A 21,245-nucleotide genomic window follows, 5' to 3' on the forward strand; every position below is an offset into this window, starting at 1 on the left:
ACCAACATATACACGTAGTTGTAACGTTAATTTTGGGAAGGATAACGGAGATATATCCATTTATTCTTAGGGGGGGCACATTATACACATTTCCCCTACTCTTATACGTTTATTTCTTTTTATTCCCGTTAACAGAGTTAAAAATGTTCTCATCCAGAGTAATGCCATCCTGGAGTGCTTCGGTAATGCAAAAACGAATCGCAACGATAACAGCAGCCGTTTCGGTAAATATATGGACATTGAGTTCGACTACAAAGGCGATCCAGTGGGTGGTGTCATAACAAACTATTTGCTGGAAAAATCCCGAGTCATCCAGCAACAAACCGGAGAACGCAATTTTCACTGCTTCTATCAGGTATGCTTTTGATGTCCCTTTACTAACGTCATACTTTATCTAATTCTGCATACTTTACAATTAGTCACATTGCGTAAAATGAAACTTCGTTTGCTACACCTGACAAAACCAGTTCCAGTTCAAATTTTTCTTGTCTTCGAGAGCTAATTTTTCTCTATTACAATTAGAAATTGGCATGCATTTTTCTAAATAAATTTTCATCGCAGCAAAAGTTTATTAAACATTTAGCAAATAATTTTGGAAATGTAGTGCGAAACATTAATGAAATTATTTTCGATTTATCCTCCCGTTTCTGTGGCAGCTGTTACGCGGTGCGTCCGACGCGGAACTCAGACAGTATCAACTGCAGCGAGATCCGAACCAGTATCACTACACAAACCAAGGTAGCGTTGAAGTGCTGTCCGAAAAGACCGATTACCGGGCGACCTCCGGTGGTTTGAAGGCACTTGGATTCTCCAGCGACGAACTTTCCATGGTTTGGCGAACCGTAGCTTCGGTGCTACATCTCGGCAATATTGATTTTAAAAGTGAGTATTTTTGGTAATAGTGGATTCCGAAGTGATCTTTTCGGATGAAAAGTTGTTCGTTCTTCAAAGCCCGCATCATGCTTAAAATGATCGGTTGTGGTCTGTTTCGATCATCGACGTTTCAAAGCACAAACGGAATGTATCACGGTACCAAAGTTCATCAGCGGTCATGGTATGGGGAGGCATTTTAAAGAAAGGCTAACTTCCTCTTGTATATATTGACAAGGGTGTGAAAGTTATTCCAAAATACTATCTAGAAATAATTTTAGAACAAAATGTGATACCTTACGGTCGGGGAATGTATGGTGAAGATTATTAGTGCTTTCAACAAGATGGAGCTGGACCAAACCTCGTGATTTTAGTCATGACCTTGAAATGCGGTCAAGCATTAATATTTTTATGAAACGATGGTTCTACAATTGATGAAGGGACGGTAAGGAAAAATAATGAAGAAGGATTTTTTGGGAATGGATGAGAAAGAGGGGAAAGGAAGGGGGTAATAGGTAGCTACGCTTAACAAGTTGTCGTTGTGACTCCTACCTTTTGTCCAATGCTGGAAGGTGCATGGGTCGAACCAAGCTATAATTTGAGATTATAACTGAATTCGAACCCACAACACCCGCCAGGGCATGTGGCTCGCTGATACCCGTGTATCTTTGAACCATAGAGGCACTGGACAAAATGAGTCTGCACAACCCCCCTTATTAATGTAGCGAGACATGGGTTGGGCTATTTTTAGACACAAATTGTGCCTCTTCCTCCACCTACTGCATTGTATTTCAAGGTCCTGACTAAAATCACGAGGTTTGGTCGATTTTCGCAGGAACGGGGCCTTCCCCCGAACCCTCGCGCTGAGAACCGCGGCTAACACGCTGGCAGACGAACAGCGTTCACACGCAGTACCTTGTAAGTAGCAAGGGCCTGCATAGTGTCGTCGTCCCGCCAGTAAAACACAAAGTTAGATTAAACTTCTCGGTCGGTGGTTTCTACAGTAGGTCTCAAAGTCTCAAAGTCACCTCGCCTAAATTCTTTAGGTGAGACCACAATTTATAATCCTGTGAGTTCTGAGGTCCTCAGAGTCACCTAAAGGGGAGCTGTAAGGTGAGGTTAGGGTGAGTGTAAGAATAAGGCCCATGAGAGGAATGAGATGAGTGAGGTGACTGTGAGAATAGGGCCCTTTGCCTTACTCGTTCAAGGCCGAGTCGATATGCAAAGCAAACTAGATGGCTTCTCTGAGGGCCTTCAAGCAATAGGGTTTACTGGTAATATAGTAAGTATTTGGTAGTGAACATTGCCAATCCATTCAAATTTACAGCAGCGTGCCAACAGGTCAGGTAGTTCTTTATAGACTTGCAGGCGTTACGCTACTCACGGAGGACTTGCGCACCCTTGCCGTGTTCGAGCGGAAGGTACAGCGCACGATATTTGGTGGAATACAAACTACAAGCGGAGAGTGACGAAGGCGTATGAACCATGAGCTACAGGCATTGCTTGAAGAGATTCCCAGCTTACGTCTGGCGAAAGCCGGAAGGCTATGGTGGGCCAGACACGTCGTAAGGATGCCGGACGACAGTGCGATGAAAATAGTTCTCTTCAGCAATGCCACTTGCACTTAGGTACAGGAACTCAACGTGCAAGATGACTCGGCCAGATCAAAAGTGACTGGGAAATTGGCGACGAGTAACCCAAGATCGAATTGAATAGAGACGACTACTCGAAACAGCACGAGCCATAACGGTTTTAGGCTGTTGACGATAACGACGTATATGTTGGTAGCCAGACAACGCCAGATGCTGGTACTAACACTGTAAATCCACACGGATCAGATAGACCAGGTGTGCCTTTGCAACTCAAATAATAAATTTGTATTAATGTACGCTTGCATCTGTATTAATGTGGTGCATCTCCTCCGATGCACGATAACGCAAAATTGCAGGTATATAATCACCGTGGCTTACCTGGTAGCCTGACCACTGGATATCTAACGTGGAACTCCATTGTCGATGTCATGGCCGACAGCAATAGAAACTCAGGAAAGTCGGTGGAAGTGAATCGGACTTACTTTAAGGAGAGCTCCTCTCCTATAAGCTAATAATAAGCTCTGTAGAGTAGGACTTGACGGGAATAGCCAAAATAGCGATGAGCTAGATTCAAGTAATTCGAGCAGAAATATCCTCGTTCAATTAGAAAATTTGTCGGTTACGATTTTGGTGAACTTGCAACTTCACTTAAATCTGTGTCTGTGTCCCAAAATCTAGTTCGGAGCAGAAACCTTTCCGAGTTAAGATACCCAATTTATTTAAAAAAAAGAAAACAAACTGATATCGAAAGTCCTTATTGAATGTCTAACGAACTCACACTAATCCGATGTTACTTATCTGTCTTTTCAGCCCAAGATGACCAAATCCAGATAGCGAACCGCAAGCAGCTTTCCGCCGTTGCTAAGTTGTTGCATGTTACCGAAGATGAGATGATTCGTTCGCTGACGGAGCGTGTGATTGCGGCTCGGGGAGAAATTATGACCAAAACACATGACATCGTGCAAGCTGAATACGGACGGGATGCACTGGCCAAGGCCATCTACGATCGGCTGTTCACTTGGATTATCGATCGTATCAATAAAGCTATTCTGGTGCCTGGTTCGAACACGCAGAAGCGTTACAATCGCGTAATCGGAGTGTTGGACATTTACGGATTTGAGATATTCGATCAGAACAGTTTTGAACAGTTCTGTATCAACTATTGCAATGAGAAACTGCAGCAATTGTTTATCGAACTGGTCTTGAAACAGGAGCAAGAGGAATACCGGAGGGAGGGTATCGAGTGGACGAATATAGAATACTTTAACAATCAGGTAAGTTACAGCCTTCAAGCAGTTTTTCGAAAAACGCTATAATAATGTATGCATTATTCTTCAGATAATTTGCGAATTAGTGGAGCAGCAGCACAAAGGTGTCATCTCCATCATGGACGAAGCCTGCCTGAACGTGGGTAAAATTACTGACGAAATGCTACTGGATGCGATGGATAAGAAGCTGTCACATCATCCGCATTACAGTAGCCGCCAGTTAAAGCCGATGGATAAGGAACTGAAGCATCGACAAGACTTTAGAATTACCCACTACGCAGGCGATGTTATTTATTGCATCAATGGTTTTATAGAGAAAAACCGGGATACGCTTTTCCAAGATTTCAAGCGACTACTGTACCACTCCAATGATCGTTTAATCAGTTCTATGTGGCCAGAGGGCGCTCAGGACATTTCCAAGACTACAAAACGACCATTGACTGCAGGCACATTGTTCCAGCGGTCGATGTCGGATCTAGTAGCTACGCTACTGAAGAAGGAGCCGTTCTACGTACGATGTATTAAGCCCAACGACATCAAGAGTGCTTCCGTATTCGACGACGTTAGAGTAGAACATCAAGTTCGTTATTTGGGACTGCTGGAAAACGTTAGAGTTCGTCGTGCTGGTTTCGTCCACCGTCAACGCTACGATAAGTTCCTGCTGCGGTACAAAATGATATCCCAGTATACATGGCCAAACTTCCGTGCGGGCTCCGATCGAGATGGCGTTAAGGTCCTGCTGAACGAAAAGAACTTTAGCCATGATGTCAAGTATGGCAAAACGAAAATTTTTATCCGTTCACCGCAGACCCTGTTTTCACTAGAGAAACAACGTAATGAAATGATTCCGCACATTGTGACTCTGCTTCAAAAACAAGTCCGTGGTTGGATTTGCCGACAACAGTACAAGAAGATGAAGGCTGCCATCATTATTATGCGTCATTATCGAAAGTACAAACTCAAGAGCTACGTGCAAGATTTAGCGGTGCGCTTCCGAAACGCTCGTCAACTACGAGACTATGGCAAAGGAATTCAATGGCCTCAGCCACCACTAGTGGGTCGAGAAGCGGAAAAGCAACTGCGGATGCTATTTTCTCGATGGCGTGCCAGTATGATTCTGCGGAAATATCCCCGAGAAGAGTGGCCTCAGTTGCGGCTGCAGATTATCGCCGCCAGTGCGTTCCGCAAACGGCGCAAATTTTGGGGCCACGATCATCGTTGGTTGGGTAACTACTTGTCGATAACAGCAGAAAACTCCAACTACTCTTCGTACAACGCCAGTATTAATAACATTAAGAACGCCGACAACTTCCGGGCGGTACTGTTTTCGGCTTTCGTGAAAAAGTTCAACAAGTGCAACAAATCGGCTGACCGGGCGATTATCGTTACCGACGGTGCCATTTACAAGCTGGACGGCGCTAACAATAAATTTCGCAATATGAAGCGAACTGTATCCATCAGAGAGGTAGCTGGTTTATGGGCTTAGCTAAATGAATGAGTTAGGTAACTATTGTATTCGTTTTAGATCACATCGATCAGTGTGAGTCCTGGAAGGGATCAGCTGGTAGTTTTTCACTCTCACCACAACAACGATCTAGTGGTGGTGCTGCAGGGAGAGCACCAGCCACTGAAAGAAGATCGCGTTGGGGAAATTGTGGCCCACGTCTGCAAGCGCTACTATGAGTAAGTTTTTATTTTTTATTGGCATTTGTTTTATCAGGATAACAGTAATTTTAATGGAATTGGGTGTACTTTTACTTATTGTACATGGCGTCGAGGTATGATGCTTGACTAATAAGCCAGTAGTCGTATGTTCGAATCTCGGCTGGGAGAGGCTGTTAGAGTCAATAGGATCGTAGCAACTGGCCCTGCAATTGTCCTGCGCGCTAACAGTTAGCTGCAAAGTCTGTCGTATAAAAAAACAGGTCAAGTTTTTTGAAACGGAACGTAGCACTTCGGCCTTGCTTTGCTTTTTACGTCTGTGAATACCTGGCATTTTGGAGTGGAGATACATAAGTTCTCATTTGTGAGACCTTATATCTGGCAACTGTTCCTGGCCATTGATTTAAAGTATGAGTAACGCTCCTTACCCGACAATTGTGTGAGCAAAATTCCTAGATATTTCAAAATTGGGACTTTTTCTATTGCTCAATTGTCAATCTTGTACTGCCAATGCAAGGATGCTTTTAACGAGTGAAGGAAATTATGGCTCATTTTTTCATGTTGGTTATCAAGTACATCTGCAAACGGGTGCACTAAGTGGCCGTTGTAGCTACTTTTAATCACCAGTGGACTTACTTACCTTTTTTGGTGTGATGTCCCTTAGCACTCCTGAGTTCGCAAACCGCTGCTGCAGCGACGCCAATTATTTGTGAACTTTTGAACCTTTCTGGTGGAACACCTGCGTTCGATCTTGCCGATCGTCAAACTTTGACTGGAGCTTCGTTTATCTCAAAACCTTAAAAGTCAGACTCGCCATCAAACCCAAATTATTCATCTTCCGAACCATTGTTCAGCTCACTGTTTCAATAATTTAAACTCTTTAGTTAATTTTTCATTTGAAATCATACATCTGACACCTAAATTTTTGTTTAAATTACAGCTTATGTAATCAGGACCTGCCGGTTAACGTATCGCCTACCATTCAACTGTGTCTGGGTAAAAAAGTGCGAACTCTCAGCGTCGAAGCAGTGGCCGGTGTCGAGATGCCTGCCTTCGAACATTCCCGCGCTGTAATCGTGCTGAAGGTTCCATCCGCTTACGGCAGCGCTATCTAGGGCGCACTTTAGCGTGTTTGTTCTGTTTGGCCAGAAAACGTACTAGAAGCCGTCATCATAAACTGTACTTACTTTGTTCTGTGGATGCAATCCACTTGATTTTACCAGAAGTGCTTAAAAAGTTTAATAGGTTAGTTAATCTTATTGACCATTAAATGCAATTTATCGGTGCGCCTTATTTTTTACTCTGTTTAAGCCAGGTTAGTATTTACTATTGGTAAGATGTAGGTAACTTATCAAAATCAAACAACTAGATTCGTACTGAGTGCCATTGTATTATAATTCGTATATAAAAACGTGAGACAAAAAAAAAGATCCGTAATGTTTCAGGTGTGATAAATTTTAAACCAGAGCGTATTGGCAGAGTACTACGAAAAAAGTGTTAGTCATCGAGTTTTTTTAATTTGCTTTTACACATGCATATTAATTATTATTCATCGATTTTATAGAAATAAAATATTCAGGTTATAAAAGCATTTATAATGTATAAAACATTTTTTGTGAATAAAAATTTGCAGATTGTGCCTTTTACGATCATTTGACATTCACTATTACAACTTTTCATTTTATTCTACGTATGATTTCGAGTGTTAGATAACGAAAGCTGAGCAATATTTTTCTGAAAATATATTTTGTGACAGCTTTCAACGTAGTTTAATTCTTCGCTATATCATGCCATACCGTCATTGAAATTCCGCTTCGATCGGTGCTTTGAAGAATACAAGTTTGTCAGATCGAAGAAATCGTAGCTTCCTCCATCGAATACATAATTACTTACCAATTCATTAGATGATCCTTCAGGGAAACAAACATTTTGCAGAATATTTTACAGAATTTCTTCATTCGCCCAGCTGTTTTGGTAATCTTCGTTAAACTGTTTGTTTTGTAAGCTCCAATATTTGCTAAAATGGTCGTTTGTAAAGTATATTTTTACCAAAATGAGCGCGTATCACTACTTTAGTAGTTCGTCTTAATATAGTAGAATCAATATATATAGAATGCCAGTGTCGCTGCAGTGCTCGTGGTAAACATCACACATTTGAAAATTACGTATTTACACTGTATGCGCTTATGTGTGAGTGATCGATTCGAAACGGGAATCTGATTGTCAAACTAAAAAGGCAACCCAATAAAAAATCCTTCTGCTTTTCCGTAAATCACGTAGGATAAATCACCCGATTTGGTCATTTTGGGGTATTTCGTCGGCAGGAAAATTTTCTATTGGGCAATTTGACAATGTAGTTCCCGTATCCAAGACACGAACCAGCAACATGTTTGCCACCAAAATATCCATGAAACACCAGCGACACTGGCATTCTATATATATTGATTATACTCTTAATATCCATGTTTTTACGAACTTCTATTACAGCTGATTTTTCTTAGTAATTACCCTCCACGTTAGGTGTACTTTCATCTTTTGTTTCTTTGTGTTTGTTCAAAAGTCCTATCCTATCCATTCATCCAGTCGCTTTTCAAATGTTTGAGAGATGTAGAGAAGCATGAGAGAGTGGTTCGAGTTTTAGAAGAGCTCCTTCCGCTAGCTTATTGTATAGACCAAATCAAGGTGACGTCATCTGGCAGATACTGGCGCCCTTGTTTACAAACAGACCTCAGAGTCCAAAAAAGTTTCACCTGTTTAAACGGCAAGTTTGTTGTTTAAACCGAGTTTAACCAGCATTAGGACTAAATTTAAAAGCCAATATGCCTGTAAACTGTTAAAACACACGCTACATTCGCTATAAACGAAAAGGAAAATTTTCCAAAACGTAAACAAGGGCGCCAGTATCTGTCAATTGACGGTATGATGATTTGGTCTATAGACCAAATCAAGGTGACGTCATCTGGCAGATACTGGCGCCCTTGTTTACAAACAGACCGCAGAGTCCAAAAAAGTTTCAGCTGTTTAAACGGCAAGTTTGTTGTTTAAACCGAGTTTAAACAGCAATAGGACTAAATTTAAAAGCTATTATGCCTGTAAAATGTTAAAACACAAGCTACATTCGCTATAAACGGAAAAGAAAGTTTTCCAAAATGTAAACAAGGGCGCCAGTATCTGTCAATTGACGGTATGATGATTTGGTCTATAGACCAAATCATCATACCGTCAATTGACAGATAGTGGCGCCCTTGTTTACATTTTGGAAAACTTTCTTTTCCGTTTATAGGGAATGTAGCGTGTATTTTAACATTTTACAGGCATAATGGCTTTTAAATTTAGTCCCAATGCTGTTTAAACTCGACTTAAACAACAAACTTACCGTTTAAACAGCTGAAACTTTTTTGGATTCTACGGTCTGTTTGTAAACAAGGGCGCCAGTATCTGCCAGATGACGTCACCTTGATTTGGTCTATAGACCAAATCATCATACCGTCAACTGACAGATAGTGGCGCCCTTGTTTACATTTTGGAAAACTTTCTTTTCCGTTTATAGGGAATGTAGCGTGTATTTTAACATTTTACAGGCATAATGGCTTTTAAATTTAGTCCCAATGCTGTTTAAACTCGACTTAAACAACAAACTTGCCGTTTAAACAGCTGAAACTTTTTTGGATTCTACGGTCTGTTTGTAAACAAGGGCGCCAGTATTTGCCAGATGACGTCACCTTGATTTGGTCTATTACTTTTACTGATTTAAGTTTCGCTGACCATCAACTGGTCTTCTAGTTTAAAACCGTGTATTTTATTCATCTAAAGCAGTGTTCAGCTTGGAGTCGACTGTAAAACCTAAATCGTGGATAGTGTTTGACACGTTCCAGACAATCCGACACAGTATTGCAGCAGCTACAGGATACTTTGCACTTTTTGCTGTTTAATTTTAGACACGTAGACACTAGAAAATTAGTATAGACTTTTAATTCGAACTAGTGACACAATTGATTATTGGCTTGTCGATTTCCGCAAAGCTTCCCAGTATTTGCGACACACTTGAACGCTTATCAATTTTTGAAGAGTCGTTGAGACTGTACTGTACTGTCGAAGCCGTGCCAGACTCCTCGGGGTGGAACGAAATAATTTCCTAGCCTTGTTGCGGCATAAGCAAATATGTCTTAACAAGACCGAACAGGAATGGTGCCGCTCAAGCTAGAAGCCATCGGAAAAGAGTGTTCTGTTCAGGCACTTGCGGATAACAATTTCACTCTTCATTCAAAACTTTAAAAGGACGGGTTTGGTCCGCAAGTCCGTCGACAGCAAGCACTCAACCAGTGCTTGGGCACTGGCGGATAACAGTGCACAGTGGTTCAAACAGCGAAATACGTGATCGTGTGTAATTGTGCCGAAACGTGAAGTTTTTCGTATGTAGTGTCTTTAGGAACATTTCTCGGTATAACAGGCCCCTTCTTGTGAGAGAAATCTTTGGGTGATTAATTCCCTTAAAAGTGAGATACGAAATTTATTTTCCCGTATATTCGAGATACAGGTGTGGTACTTTCGGCAAAGTTGTAGTAAATATTATTACAAACAACTTTGTCAAAGACACCATACTTGTATCTCTTCATGGAAATTATCTATTAAGCGTTATTCGTGGACAAACCCTTTAAAACAGTTTTTAATCCCCAACTTATTCTGGTCAATTTTTACGTGTTCATAGTGTTATAGAAAGTTGTTTATCTTGCTAAAATCAACGTTTCTGTAGAACATTATTATATGTTATTTTCCAAAGTTTCGGAGATTTTGAGCTTTTTTGGTGAAAAATAGCACTTCTTTGAGCTTAAATATTTCCCAAGGTGGCAAATGGTGGCAGATCAAACAACTCCTACCTAAAAGTACAACAAAAAACCTATAAAAGCAAGTGTCAACTGACTGTATCTGTTTGTATCCGAAAAAGTTATAGTTGTTTTAAAAATCCATCTCAGTCATGTTTACAGAACAATTAAACTGTACTTCGGATGCAATAAACGCCATTTTGTTTACGTTGACAATCTCTTTCTAACAAGTTAAGTTACCAGCAATTTTTTCGCCTATTTTCGAGTTGAAAATGAATGTAGACTTAAAATTGACGCAATTAATAAGAGAAAAGCTTCCAAATAACTAACTTAAGTCTATTTTGTTCAATTTTGCATTGCTCTCTCCTTCCGCATTTTTCCAAAACAACATTTGATGATGAGTTATCTCACCTACACCTTTATTTAACATAATTAACTATATATGACGTACTGCTTACTTAGTCATTCTGAGAAAAGTCGGTTTACTATATATGACGTACTGCTTACTTAGTCATTCTGAGAAAAGTTTGTTTACGTTGACAATCTCTTTCTAACAAGTTAAGTTACCAGCCATTTTTTCGCCTATTTTCGAGTCGAAAATGAATGTAGACTTAAAATTATTTAACGCAATTAATAAGAGAAAAGCTTCCAAATAACTTACTTATGCCTATTTTGTTTAATTCCTTCGATTGATGTCTTTTCAAAAGAACACACTCTGGCTGGTACCGAATGGCCGAAACATAAATGGTCGAATCACGAATGGCTGAAATCCAAATGACCAACTTTCAACAACAGTCTTTCTTGACTGTTGTTGAAAGTTGGTCATTTGGATTTCAGCCATTCGTGATTCGACCATTTATGTTTCGGCCATTCGGTACCAGCCAGAGTGTGTTCTTTTGAAAAGACATCAATCGAAGGAATTAAACAAAATAGGCATAAGTAAGTTATTTGGAAGCTTTTCTCTTATTAATTGCGTTAAATAATTTTAAGTCTACATTCATTTTCGACTCGAAAATAGGCGAAAAAATGGCTGGTAACTTAACTTGTTAGAAAGAGATTGTCAACGTAAACAAACTTTTCTCAGAATGACTAAGTAAGCAGTACGTCATATATAGTAAACCGACTTTTCTCAGAATGACTAAGTAAGCAGTACGTCATATATAGTTAATTATGTTAAATAAAGGTGTAGGTGAGATAACTCATCATCAAATGTTGTTTTGGAAAAATGCGGAAGGAGAGAGCAATGCAAAATTGAACAAAATAGACTTAAGTTAGTTATTTGGAAGCTTTTCTCTTATTAATTGCGTCAATTTTAAGTCTACATTCATTTTCAACTCGAAAATAGGCGAAAAAATTGCTGGTAACTTAACTTGTTAGAAAGAGATTGTCAACGTAAACAAAATGGCGTTTATTGCATCCGAAGTACAGTTTAATTGTTCTGTAAACATGACTGAGATGGATTTTTAAAACAACTATAACTTTTTCGGATACAAACAGATACAGTCAGTTGACACTTGCTTTTATAGGTTTTTTGTTGTACTTTTAGGTAGGAGTTGTTTGATCTGCCACCATTTGCCACCTTGGGAAATATTTAAGCTCAAAGAAGTGCTATTTTTCACCAAAAAAGCTCAAAATCTCCGAAACTTTGGAAAATAACATATAATAATGTTCTACAGAAACGTTGATTTTAGCAAGATAAACAACTTTCTATAACACTATGAACACGTAAAAATTGACCAGAATAAGTTGGGGATTAAAAACTGTTTTAAAGGGTTTGTCCACGAATAACGCTTAATAGATAATTTCCATGAAGAGATACAAGTATGGTGTCTTTGACAAAGTTGTTTGTAATAATATTTACTACAACTTTGCCGAAAGTACCACACCTGTATCTCGAATATACGGGAAAATAAATTTCGTATCTCACTTTTAAGGGAATTAATCACCCAAAGATTTCTCTCACAAGAAGGGGCCTGTTATACCGAGAAATGTTCCTAAAGACACTACATACGAAAAACTTCACGTTTCGGCACAATTACACACGATCACGTATTTCGCTGTTTGAACCACTGTGCAGTGTAGAGAAAACCTTAGATAAGGTCGATTTGGTCCGCGAGCCTGCTGCAGCAACACTAAGCCAGCCAGTGGAGTGGACTGTATATACATCAGCTACTTCCCAGGACGTCTTCAGAGGATGAGACGGAAGCACTAGATTCAAACTAAAAACTACTCCATTTATTTGCTTTTCAAGCTTAAGTTAAGACGTGGAAAAACACTGGAACACTGAATGATCGCGCAATGCGCGCGCTTCTTATATAGCATGAAATCTTCTTCTTCTTCGTTGCTGCCGCTGCTGCTCGTCTCACACGAAACCCCCGGGTTGAGAAGCATTCTCGGAACAATGCTCGAATAGTTGAATGTTGTCCTTGATGGGAAGCGCTGCAATCCTTATTGCTGATCGCTTGTAAAAGGTTTTTTCCACCATGACGTCGACTGTATGAAACAATCCATCTGATCCTGGATAGGTTCGCATAATCCTTCCCAATTTCCAGCTCATTGGTGGCAAGTTTTGGTCTTCCAGAAGCACTACCATTTCTGGCTGTAGATTATTCTTACGTGTTTGATCCTTGGTACGTTGTTGCAAAGTTTGCAAATAGTTATTCTTCCATTTTTTTCCAAAATTCGTCTCGTAATCTTTGCAGAAACTGCCAACGACCGAGACGGTTGACAGGAATATTCTGGTAACTTGGTTCCGGGATGGCAGTAATCGCTCGTCCAATTAAAATGTGCCCAGGTGTAAATACTTCGGGGTCATCAGCATCAGGTGATGTAGCATAAAGCGGTCGAGAGTTTAACACAGCCTCTACCTGTGTCAACACTGTCATATATTCCTCGAAAATCAAATGAGAGTCTTTCAAAGTGCGCTTTAGATGGTATTTCGCACTCACTACGGCCGCCTCCCAAAGGCCACCAAAATTCGGTGCCTCAGGCAGAATAAAAAACCAAGCTATCTCCTTTGGTTGACAAAGCCCCTCGATTGTATCAACACTATATTGAGTTCGAAACATTTTGTACAACTCGTTCAGTTCCACTTTAGCACCCTGAAAATTGGAGCCATTATCAGAGTGCATTTCACGGGGCTGCCCTGTTCTGCTGGTAAATCGATGCAATGCACCAATAAATGCATCAGTGGTCATGTTCGACACAAGTACCAAGTGCACAGCTCGGGTAACCATGCACACGAATACGGCAATGTATGCCGTCTCTAAAATTGGCTTTAGTTGGCCTTTCTTGACGTATACGGGGCCCGTATAATCTACTCCAGTCACTTCAAATGGATAAGCAGGTGTCATGCGACAAGAAGGTAGGTTTCCCATTTGCTGGCTAACCTTTGTTGGTCTGGCACGAACATATAAAACCGGTCCATAACTGGAAATCGAGGCATCCGAAAATCCATGCATCTCCATAGCAATGACGGTTAAAAAAATAACACATCGAGGAATTGCCATTGCACTCATTTGCGGTAGTGTATCTCGAAGTTTCAACCAGGAATCGAGCAGATCTCCTTTAAGATTCTTATCGCAGGAAAGATCAGCGGCCCACAAGCAAGCATGGAAAAAATCACATCAAACAGCATTCATTTTGAAATCATCGACGAACCTACTCATCGTAAGGTTTCAATCGCACTGACCATCTCTGTACAAAATTACGCACTCATACGAACGAAGCAGAACAAGCAAAGCAAAGGAAAATATGCGACAGCGTTCGTTGGTGGTTTTGTTCACGCGATGGATCTTTCGTGTGGTGTGTTCATTATACTACGAACGCTTGGGAAAAGATTCACTTTTGAATGCATTCACTGAGTCGCAAAGAATCGTTCAAAAAAAATTCGTTCGAATGTTTCTTCCGCGATCGTTCGAATGTTTCTTGTGCGTTCGTTATTTATTAACCCCTCTATGCGGTCGGCATCATTTTTAAGCCCCGCAAAATTAAATGAAATAATCGTAATTTTTAGTGTTTTCCAATATTGTTTCACCAAATTTGGAAATTTTCTCTTCATAATCGCTACAGATTGTGATTATATGTCATTCGGTTCTGGATAGGGTTGAGATACCGGGCGTACCGGAACCGGGAAAACCGGTAGTATCGGCTGATTTTTCAATACCGAAATACCGGTACTGGCACGGGAGAATACAGGTTGTTTCGGTACCGACCAATGATGCAATTTTTCTAACATTCGTCCACAAAACCAAAGACGAGTAATAATTTTTGCAAATTTTGGAAACTGCGCGGAATGTTTTAATAAAACAATATAACGAGATTGGCGAAATCGTTGGTAAGGCTCCGCCGAGCGTTGGTTATGCGAGTAGAACTGAAGGAAAAATTTGAAAGGCCTGCAGAAGCACAAGGCAGTGGCAGCTTGAAGGGACTCGATTAGGCCCGTATTCCAAAAAAATAGGTCATATGAATTCACTTACAGTTGGATTTTGATTTTGGCATGGTTCGATTTTGGCATGCCTCGATTTTGGCAACAAAAGTATTCGTTTTTGGCAATACAAGATATTTCACTTCCAAAAATATGCTTGAATATCAATCAGTTTCCGCATACATCCCTTAAATGACGAAAAATGATGCCCTTAGTATGTTCATGAAAAAAAAACATAACAATAAAATTTTTATTGCCGTAGAACTACGTCTTACCGCAGAGTGTCAATAACTTATTTGTACCGGACGGATAGCTCTTGGCGGACTTTTTGTCAATTTCTAAAGCATTTACATTCAATTTTTTCTCGTCAAAAAGGGTCTCGATTTTGGCACGGTTTCAATTTTGGCAACATAGGCAACACGCATTTGTTGCCAAATTCGAAATCCTACTGTACTTCGAAACAAAGATTTGAAGAACAAGTATTTGACTATATGCTTTACGATACCTTGTGTACAGTCTGTCCTACGATGATAGATTCAGAGAGAAGATTTTGGGTGTCTGGCAATTTTGTTACAAAGGCATGGAGAATAGTGTATTGAATATTCTGTGCATCTTAAAGTCGAATTTTTGCAACCGCTAATTTTATTTAGAGTCTGTTATCTTATCTACACCGGCAGTATTATTTCCGGTTTTCGGACATTGTACTGCTAAAAATAATTAATACAGTTGGATTTAAAATTTGGCAACAAATGTCTGTCGCCTATGTTGCCAAAATCGAAACCGTGTCAAAATCGAGACCCTTTTTTGATATGAAAAAATTGAATGTAAATGCGTTAGAAATTGAGTGAATATTATTAATCAACGATTGCAATCATTTTATGCTTGAAAAGTCTGCCAAGAGCTATCCGTTCGGTGTAAGTAAGTTTTTGATAACCTGCGGTAAGACGTAGTCCTACGGCAATATAAATATTATTGTTCGAAACATTCTATAACTATAACAGCTAACTTTTTTTCATGAACACACTGAGGGTATCATTTTTGCGTCATTTAAAGCATGTACGTAAAAACTGACTAATATTTAACCATATTTTGTTAGGGAAATATTTTGTGTTGCCAAAAACGGATACTTTTGATGTCAAAATCGAACCATACCGAATTCGAAATCCTACTGTGTTTCGAAAAAGTTTATCGACCCGATCCCCAATCGATTAACTTTACCGAGAGTCTACTGTACCTCTAACCGTCACAGCTATCCAGCAAAAATCACTTTAAAATTGTTTTACTTGATGCCATACGTGAAAAACATCGATCGATAATATGATAACATGAAATAAAATAATTTAATTTTTAGATTGGTCACACAAAGCCCGCACGACTAATTTGCATCATTTCATTTTTATTTAGCCTGTTAATGATGAGCGATACTTAAAACATAAAACAAAAATGGCAGGATTATTCCGTCAATACCATTACAAAATCTGCTAAAATATAAGTTTCAGTTAGTGCCTTAGTTGAAAAACTGCATTGAATGTTCCTTGCATAGCTACGTATTGCGCGGTTTGCGCTTTACCAACAGCAAACATTCTTCTATTTCGTTCAGTAAGAAGATCGTTGAACGCATTCATTTGGATTCGCAATCATAGTTCGCAGATGATTCTTTCCAACACAATCTTTTGATTCAAATGATTCTAAATGAACCCCGATACAAAAGTTCCGATCTTGTTTGAATCATTCGCATTCTTCCTGCTGTAGGTCGGCGATTCATCGGTGAATTAACTCTGTAGGGTTCTATTCGAGAGCTTGCATGCGAGGGAGAATGATTGGAAGCAATACTTCGAAGCAAGCAATATATTCACCAAAAATAATGTGAGTGAATGAATTTTTCCATGCTTGCCCACAAGTTCAATTTCAAATATTGAAAATCGATCGGGAAACCACTAAACTATTAGCGTTCCAAACCTGACCACATTTCGAGATTTTTTGGAATTACCTGAAAGACGTAGTCCTACGTCAAAAACCTGTTTCGTTTCCATAAAGGGATTTTCATAGAGCAAACCGATGTATAATTAGCTACGTAACAGAGGGCAGAACTGACTGGAAAGGAGCCGACAGGGGGGAAGTATGTTCCGCCAGGCTTGGCATACACTTTTCGCCTCGATTTTGCTCTTTTGATTACTGCATCTCAGCCAAGCAAAATTTGAAAAAGTGATGTATGGGGCATTTGTAGAATTTGTTATTATCTTCAATATTGCTGAAGCAAGCATTACTGTGCATTTTGTATTTATGGCGCTATAAGGCTGCTACCCTCTTGGTAGCAAAAAGAGCGCTCTTTTTGCTACCAACGGCATTGCTGCCTTACAGCGCCGTAAATACTAAAGATACAACTTCACTTTCTTCAGCATTATTATAGATAACTAGAAGACCCGGCAAACTTCGTACTGCCACAAATTGGGCTAAATATACGATATGTAAACTTCACAGGGTGTCGATTATCTAGCGAAAATAAAATTCCCTGACTTTTCCAGGTTTTTCCAGGTGTATTTCGAAAAATTCCAGACGCAAAATATCTCCTTAATTTCACGTATCAAAGGGTTTGTTTGGTTTAATTGGTTGTTTACTCTTGAATTATCATTTCCTAATGAATTCAATTTTTCTTTTTGATTCAAATTCACCTTTTTTGCAAAATTTCGCACATCGAAATTAAAGAATCAAGCTAAATAACATTTGCAAGATATCTTTTCGAAAAAAAAAGAAATAGTCTGCTGGTTTATCTGGTTTGGCTGGTTGCCAAAGGGATGTGGGATGAGCCGTCTTGCCTGTTAGATTACATGTAATGAATGGGTATATATCCGCTTCAAACATTTAACTATGCAAAACAATAAACATAAAGGTTGGTCTTTAGTTTAGAAAATAATTTGAAGATATTTTCTGACACAAAGTCCGATTTGTCTGAGCAGCTATTTCGATTTGTTATCAAAATTTGAGGAAACACTTCGTCATAAATATAAAAACTTTCGAGGCCAAACGACTCATCGAACATCGCAGCATCATCGTATTATTTAGAACCTGACCTTCGATCTTTTATTCGACCTACTTCCAGCCAGCTTCTGATATTCAAGAAAACTTCGGGTTTGCGACTCTATCGATCCTCTGCTCGCAGTGGAATTTCGAAGATATGACTGATTTGTTAGACTAAATCAGAATTTTGAAGCTGATATGGTCTTTCATTCGAATACGCATTAAGCGTAGGTTTTCACTAATGATCGACATGAGAATAAAAACTAAAGGCCGGGTTCTGGCCCGTTCAGGTTGAACAACGTAGTAAATTTTCAAAGGCTGATCTTGGTTCAGTTTGATTAGTCCTCGTTCCAGTAACAGTCCGATCTCGGTGCGGAAGTCTTGAATTATCTAGACGCAAAATTTGCTGGTATGGCCTTTTTATGCCACTTTCCGTACAAAATAAGCAAATTTTCTATCCAGAATTTTTCACGCAGAATAATCCACACGTCCTTTCCATATGAAAAATCACGTAAATTTCTCTACAGGGAGTTACGTGACTTTCAATTGAACATTATAGGAAAATACAATAACATCTATGTATCTGATTTCCACGTAAATGCACGCATACTAATGCAAACTAAATTAAATTCACGTAAATAGTACGGGAAAAGTAGGGTGGAAAAAATTCACATAACTTTTCCCGTAATTTCAACGTGAAAATTATTTTGAGTGTTGATCTAAATATCCAATTAATATCAAAGAATCCTAAAGATATTGATAATGATCGATTAGGTTGTGAGCACTTCCCTTTGAAACCAGAATCGATCAAATCGGTTCAACCGTTGTTGAGGTTTAAACCAGGTCGCACATTCATGAAATTCGAAATTTCGAAACTCGCAAATTTGAACACAGCACGTGAGTAGAAATAACGTCTCGTATTATATTTGATTAAGATATACGCGAAGGCCTTGAGTGAAAAGGTGCCAGATATTTAGTACCTAAATGTTATTCTTGCGAAGTCTTAACTTTTCCGGTATATTTTCTTCCCATGTCAAAAATCCCTGACTTCAAATGAAATTCCCTGACATTCCCTGACTTTTCCAGGTTGAAACGAATTTCCCTGACATTTCCAGGTTTTCCCTGATTTTCCAGGTAATCGACACCCTGCTTCAGATGAACTCCCGCTGCGTTTTAGAAAAAGGGATATTTTCTAAGTATAAGTCAAGTTTTGCCGTTGTCTAAGGAGTTCTGCGTTTGGTTTATTAAACGCTGGGATTTCAGAGAATGTCTAAATTTAACAACTGTATTAAGTCATTAGCAAGAAATGCATATCGGTATAAAAGTTGGTTTGCCAATCCCCGCAATATCAACAGCCGTGTTTGTGGTAGTTGGATTGAGTCTTGTTTTATAAACTCTGCTGGTTAAAAATAGTAATACTGGATGTTAATATATTTGTTGTAAGATTTGGTACGACTGCTAATATTGTCTGCTGCAACTTTGGAATTTCTCGAAAATTTAAGGGCCAATTTCATATTCTGATATGTATTCAATATCAATAGTCATCAGATTTTTATTTTTTTTTAATTACCCAAAGGAATTGCATTGCTGAATCTCGATAACTGTTATTCTCAATTCTCAAAACAAACTAAATTTTATTATTCCACAAAATCAATTGATCGCTGTATTGTTCCTTTGGTAATTCACGCACTAAAACAATTTAACATAAAAGCGTCATTTTATAAACCTTTTTACACTTCTAAAGAGTCTAATACGAAATGAAATCGACTGAAAGTTAAATACGATTGTTTTTTGTTTTGATTATAGTCACTTTAACCAGCTTGGGTCATTCGTGGCTTCTGCGGGGTTGGGATTTGAACCCGGGTCCTCGGCGTGAAAGGCGTGAATGCTAACCACTACGCCGGGACTGATCCCTTAAATACGCTGTATAATAGTTGCTTCGTTCACTATTTTTTTAAAAATTCTAAATCATATGCTCTTACTGTTGATTTATTAGCTTGATATTCAGTTAAACCGAATATGCTCATAATCCGTTAACATATGCAAAATGTATTCTTCATTTGACGATTGGGAAGTGGCAATTTAGTGAATTTAGTGCTTAAACCTTTTGTTAACCTGCACTGGATCTTCTGGATACGCATCCGATGTAAAAAGGAATAAAAATGATTCGTGTTTGTATCATAAATTTGGTAAATGAATGAACGAATGAATGAAATTAACGAATTTTATTGCTGACACTTTAGGCTTGAGTTTAGGTTGATTAATAAGTTGGACCTATTGATTGGTTATTTTCTGAAATTGTAAACCCCCAAAATATTTAATAGCATTGTTAGATGTGGCGATTCCAATGAAGGTAACCACGTGTTTGTTTGAATACGACAACGGTGCTGCAAAAAACCGTACGATGATCATAGCAGCCAACGACATGGCGCATACAATGCGTTGCGGGTTTTATATGGAAAACTAATTTTTCGAGTTTTCCTATCTTCCGAGTAAATTTTTCAACTTTTCTCGCCGTAAAAACATAGCGGTGGTGGAAACGAACACAATAAAGAAAAGACGGCTCAAATCGGGCGCTCCGTTCTCAAGTGATGCGCGGTCGAACTTTTTCACTTCCATTTTTATATATAAGAAAGATTACTAGCTCTACAAATGCCCCATATATCACTTTCTGAAATTCTGCTTGGCTGAGGAGCAGTTATCAAAAGAGCAAAATCAAAGCGAAAAGTGTATGCCAAGCCTGATGTTCCGCCATAACTCCAGAACGTCTGGACGGTCCTTCATCAAATGTCGAATATAACATAAGACTCATAAGACTTAGCGCAGGGTGCAAATACACTTGACGGCCTCTTTTACGCACGATAGGATTCTTGGCGTTATATAATGCTAGCTAATCGTTAAGAAAAATTGCATTGAAAAGTTTTCATGCACCCGTAATACACGTAAGAGAGGCGACGCAAAGAGAATCTCTCATTTGCAGTTATGACCTATTCAAAATTCAGACCAGAAATACGTCTATATACGTCGTAAAGTAAATTACGGTTTCTCGGGTATTTTATGTCTTCACCACCGAAATTCCTACTCTTGACCACCGATACAACAAAGGGGGAGGTTCGAAAACGTAAAAAAGCTTTGTGTCAATTTTTAGGGATTACCGAGAAGACAGATTTACAAATGGCTGGGGAACAACAGAAGGGGAACTGAACGAACTGAAAAGGTAGTAGACACATTCAAACGCAGAAAAAGGGTATTTGTTTGTTGCATTATAGGAATTTTTGTTACAATAGATGCACAAGGTGTACAAGTAACTGAGAGACAAAGAGGCCCCGAATAAGATCGGATAATCAGCTAGTAAATTACTAAGATGAAAGGGCCAAGTACAGTACCTTGCAGTGTTGTGGATCAATTTTTCCAATACATTACTAAGGCAGTATAGTGTGGATATACTTCAATAGTTGGGAATCGAATTGTGGCATGGAGGTATCTGGAATTGTGAAATAGAATTATGCACGTCATTCTCCATAAAGCAGAGAATATTCTATCCTGAGAGCGAGCATTTGTTTGGATTTTTTTCGCAAAAATAAGC

General features: G+C 39.1%; 1 protein-coding gene across 3 annotated transcripts in view; it reads left to right on the plus strand.

Moving 5' to 3' along the window:
* LOC128739417 (unconventional myosin ID) overlaps nucleotides 1-7,027 on the plus strand; it is a 34,845-nt gene extending 27,818 nt beyond the window's left edge. For all 3 annotated transcript variants that reach the window (XM_053834902.1, XM_053834903.1, XM_053834904.1), the window contains 6 exons: nucleotides 136-355; nucleotides 657-882; nucleotides 3,273-3,736; nucleotides 3,801-5,195; nucleotides 5,256-5,413; nucleotides 6,333-7,027. In XM_053834902.1, the coding sequence (XP_053690877.1) occupies nucleotides 136-355; nucleotides 657-882; nucleotides 3,273-3,736; nucleotides 3,801-5,195; nucleotides 5,256-5,413; nucleotides 6,333-6,507 (2,638 nt within the window). In that variant the 3' untranslated portion in view covers nucleotides 6,508-7,027. The remainder of the gene's footprint in view (nucleotides 1-135; nucleotides 356-656; nucleotides 883-3,272; nucleotides 3,737-3,800; nucleotides 5,196-5,255; nucleotides 5,414-6,332) is intronic.
* Nucleotides 7,028-21,245: the final 14,218 nt, after the last annotated feature.

Source organism: Sabethes cyaneus, chromosome 3 (assembly GCF_943734655.1).
Source record: "Sabethes cyaneus chromosome 3, idSabCyanKW18_F2, whole genome shotgun sequence".
NCBI classification, from domain to species: domain Eukaryota; kingdom Metazoa; phylum Arthropoda; class Insecta; order Diptera; family Culicidae; genus Sabethes; species Sabethes cyaneus.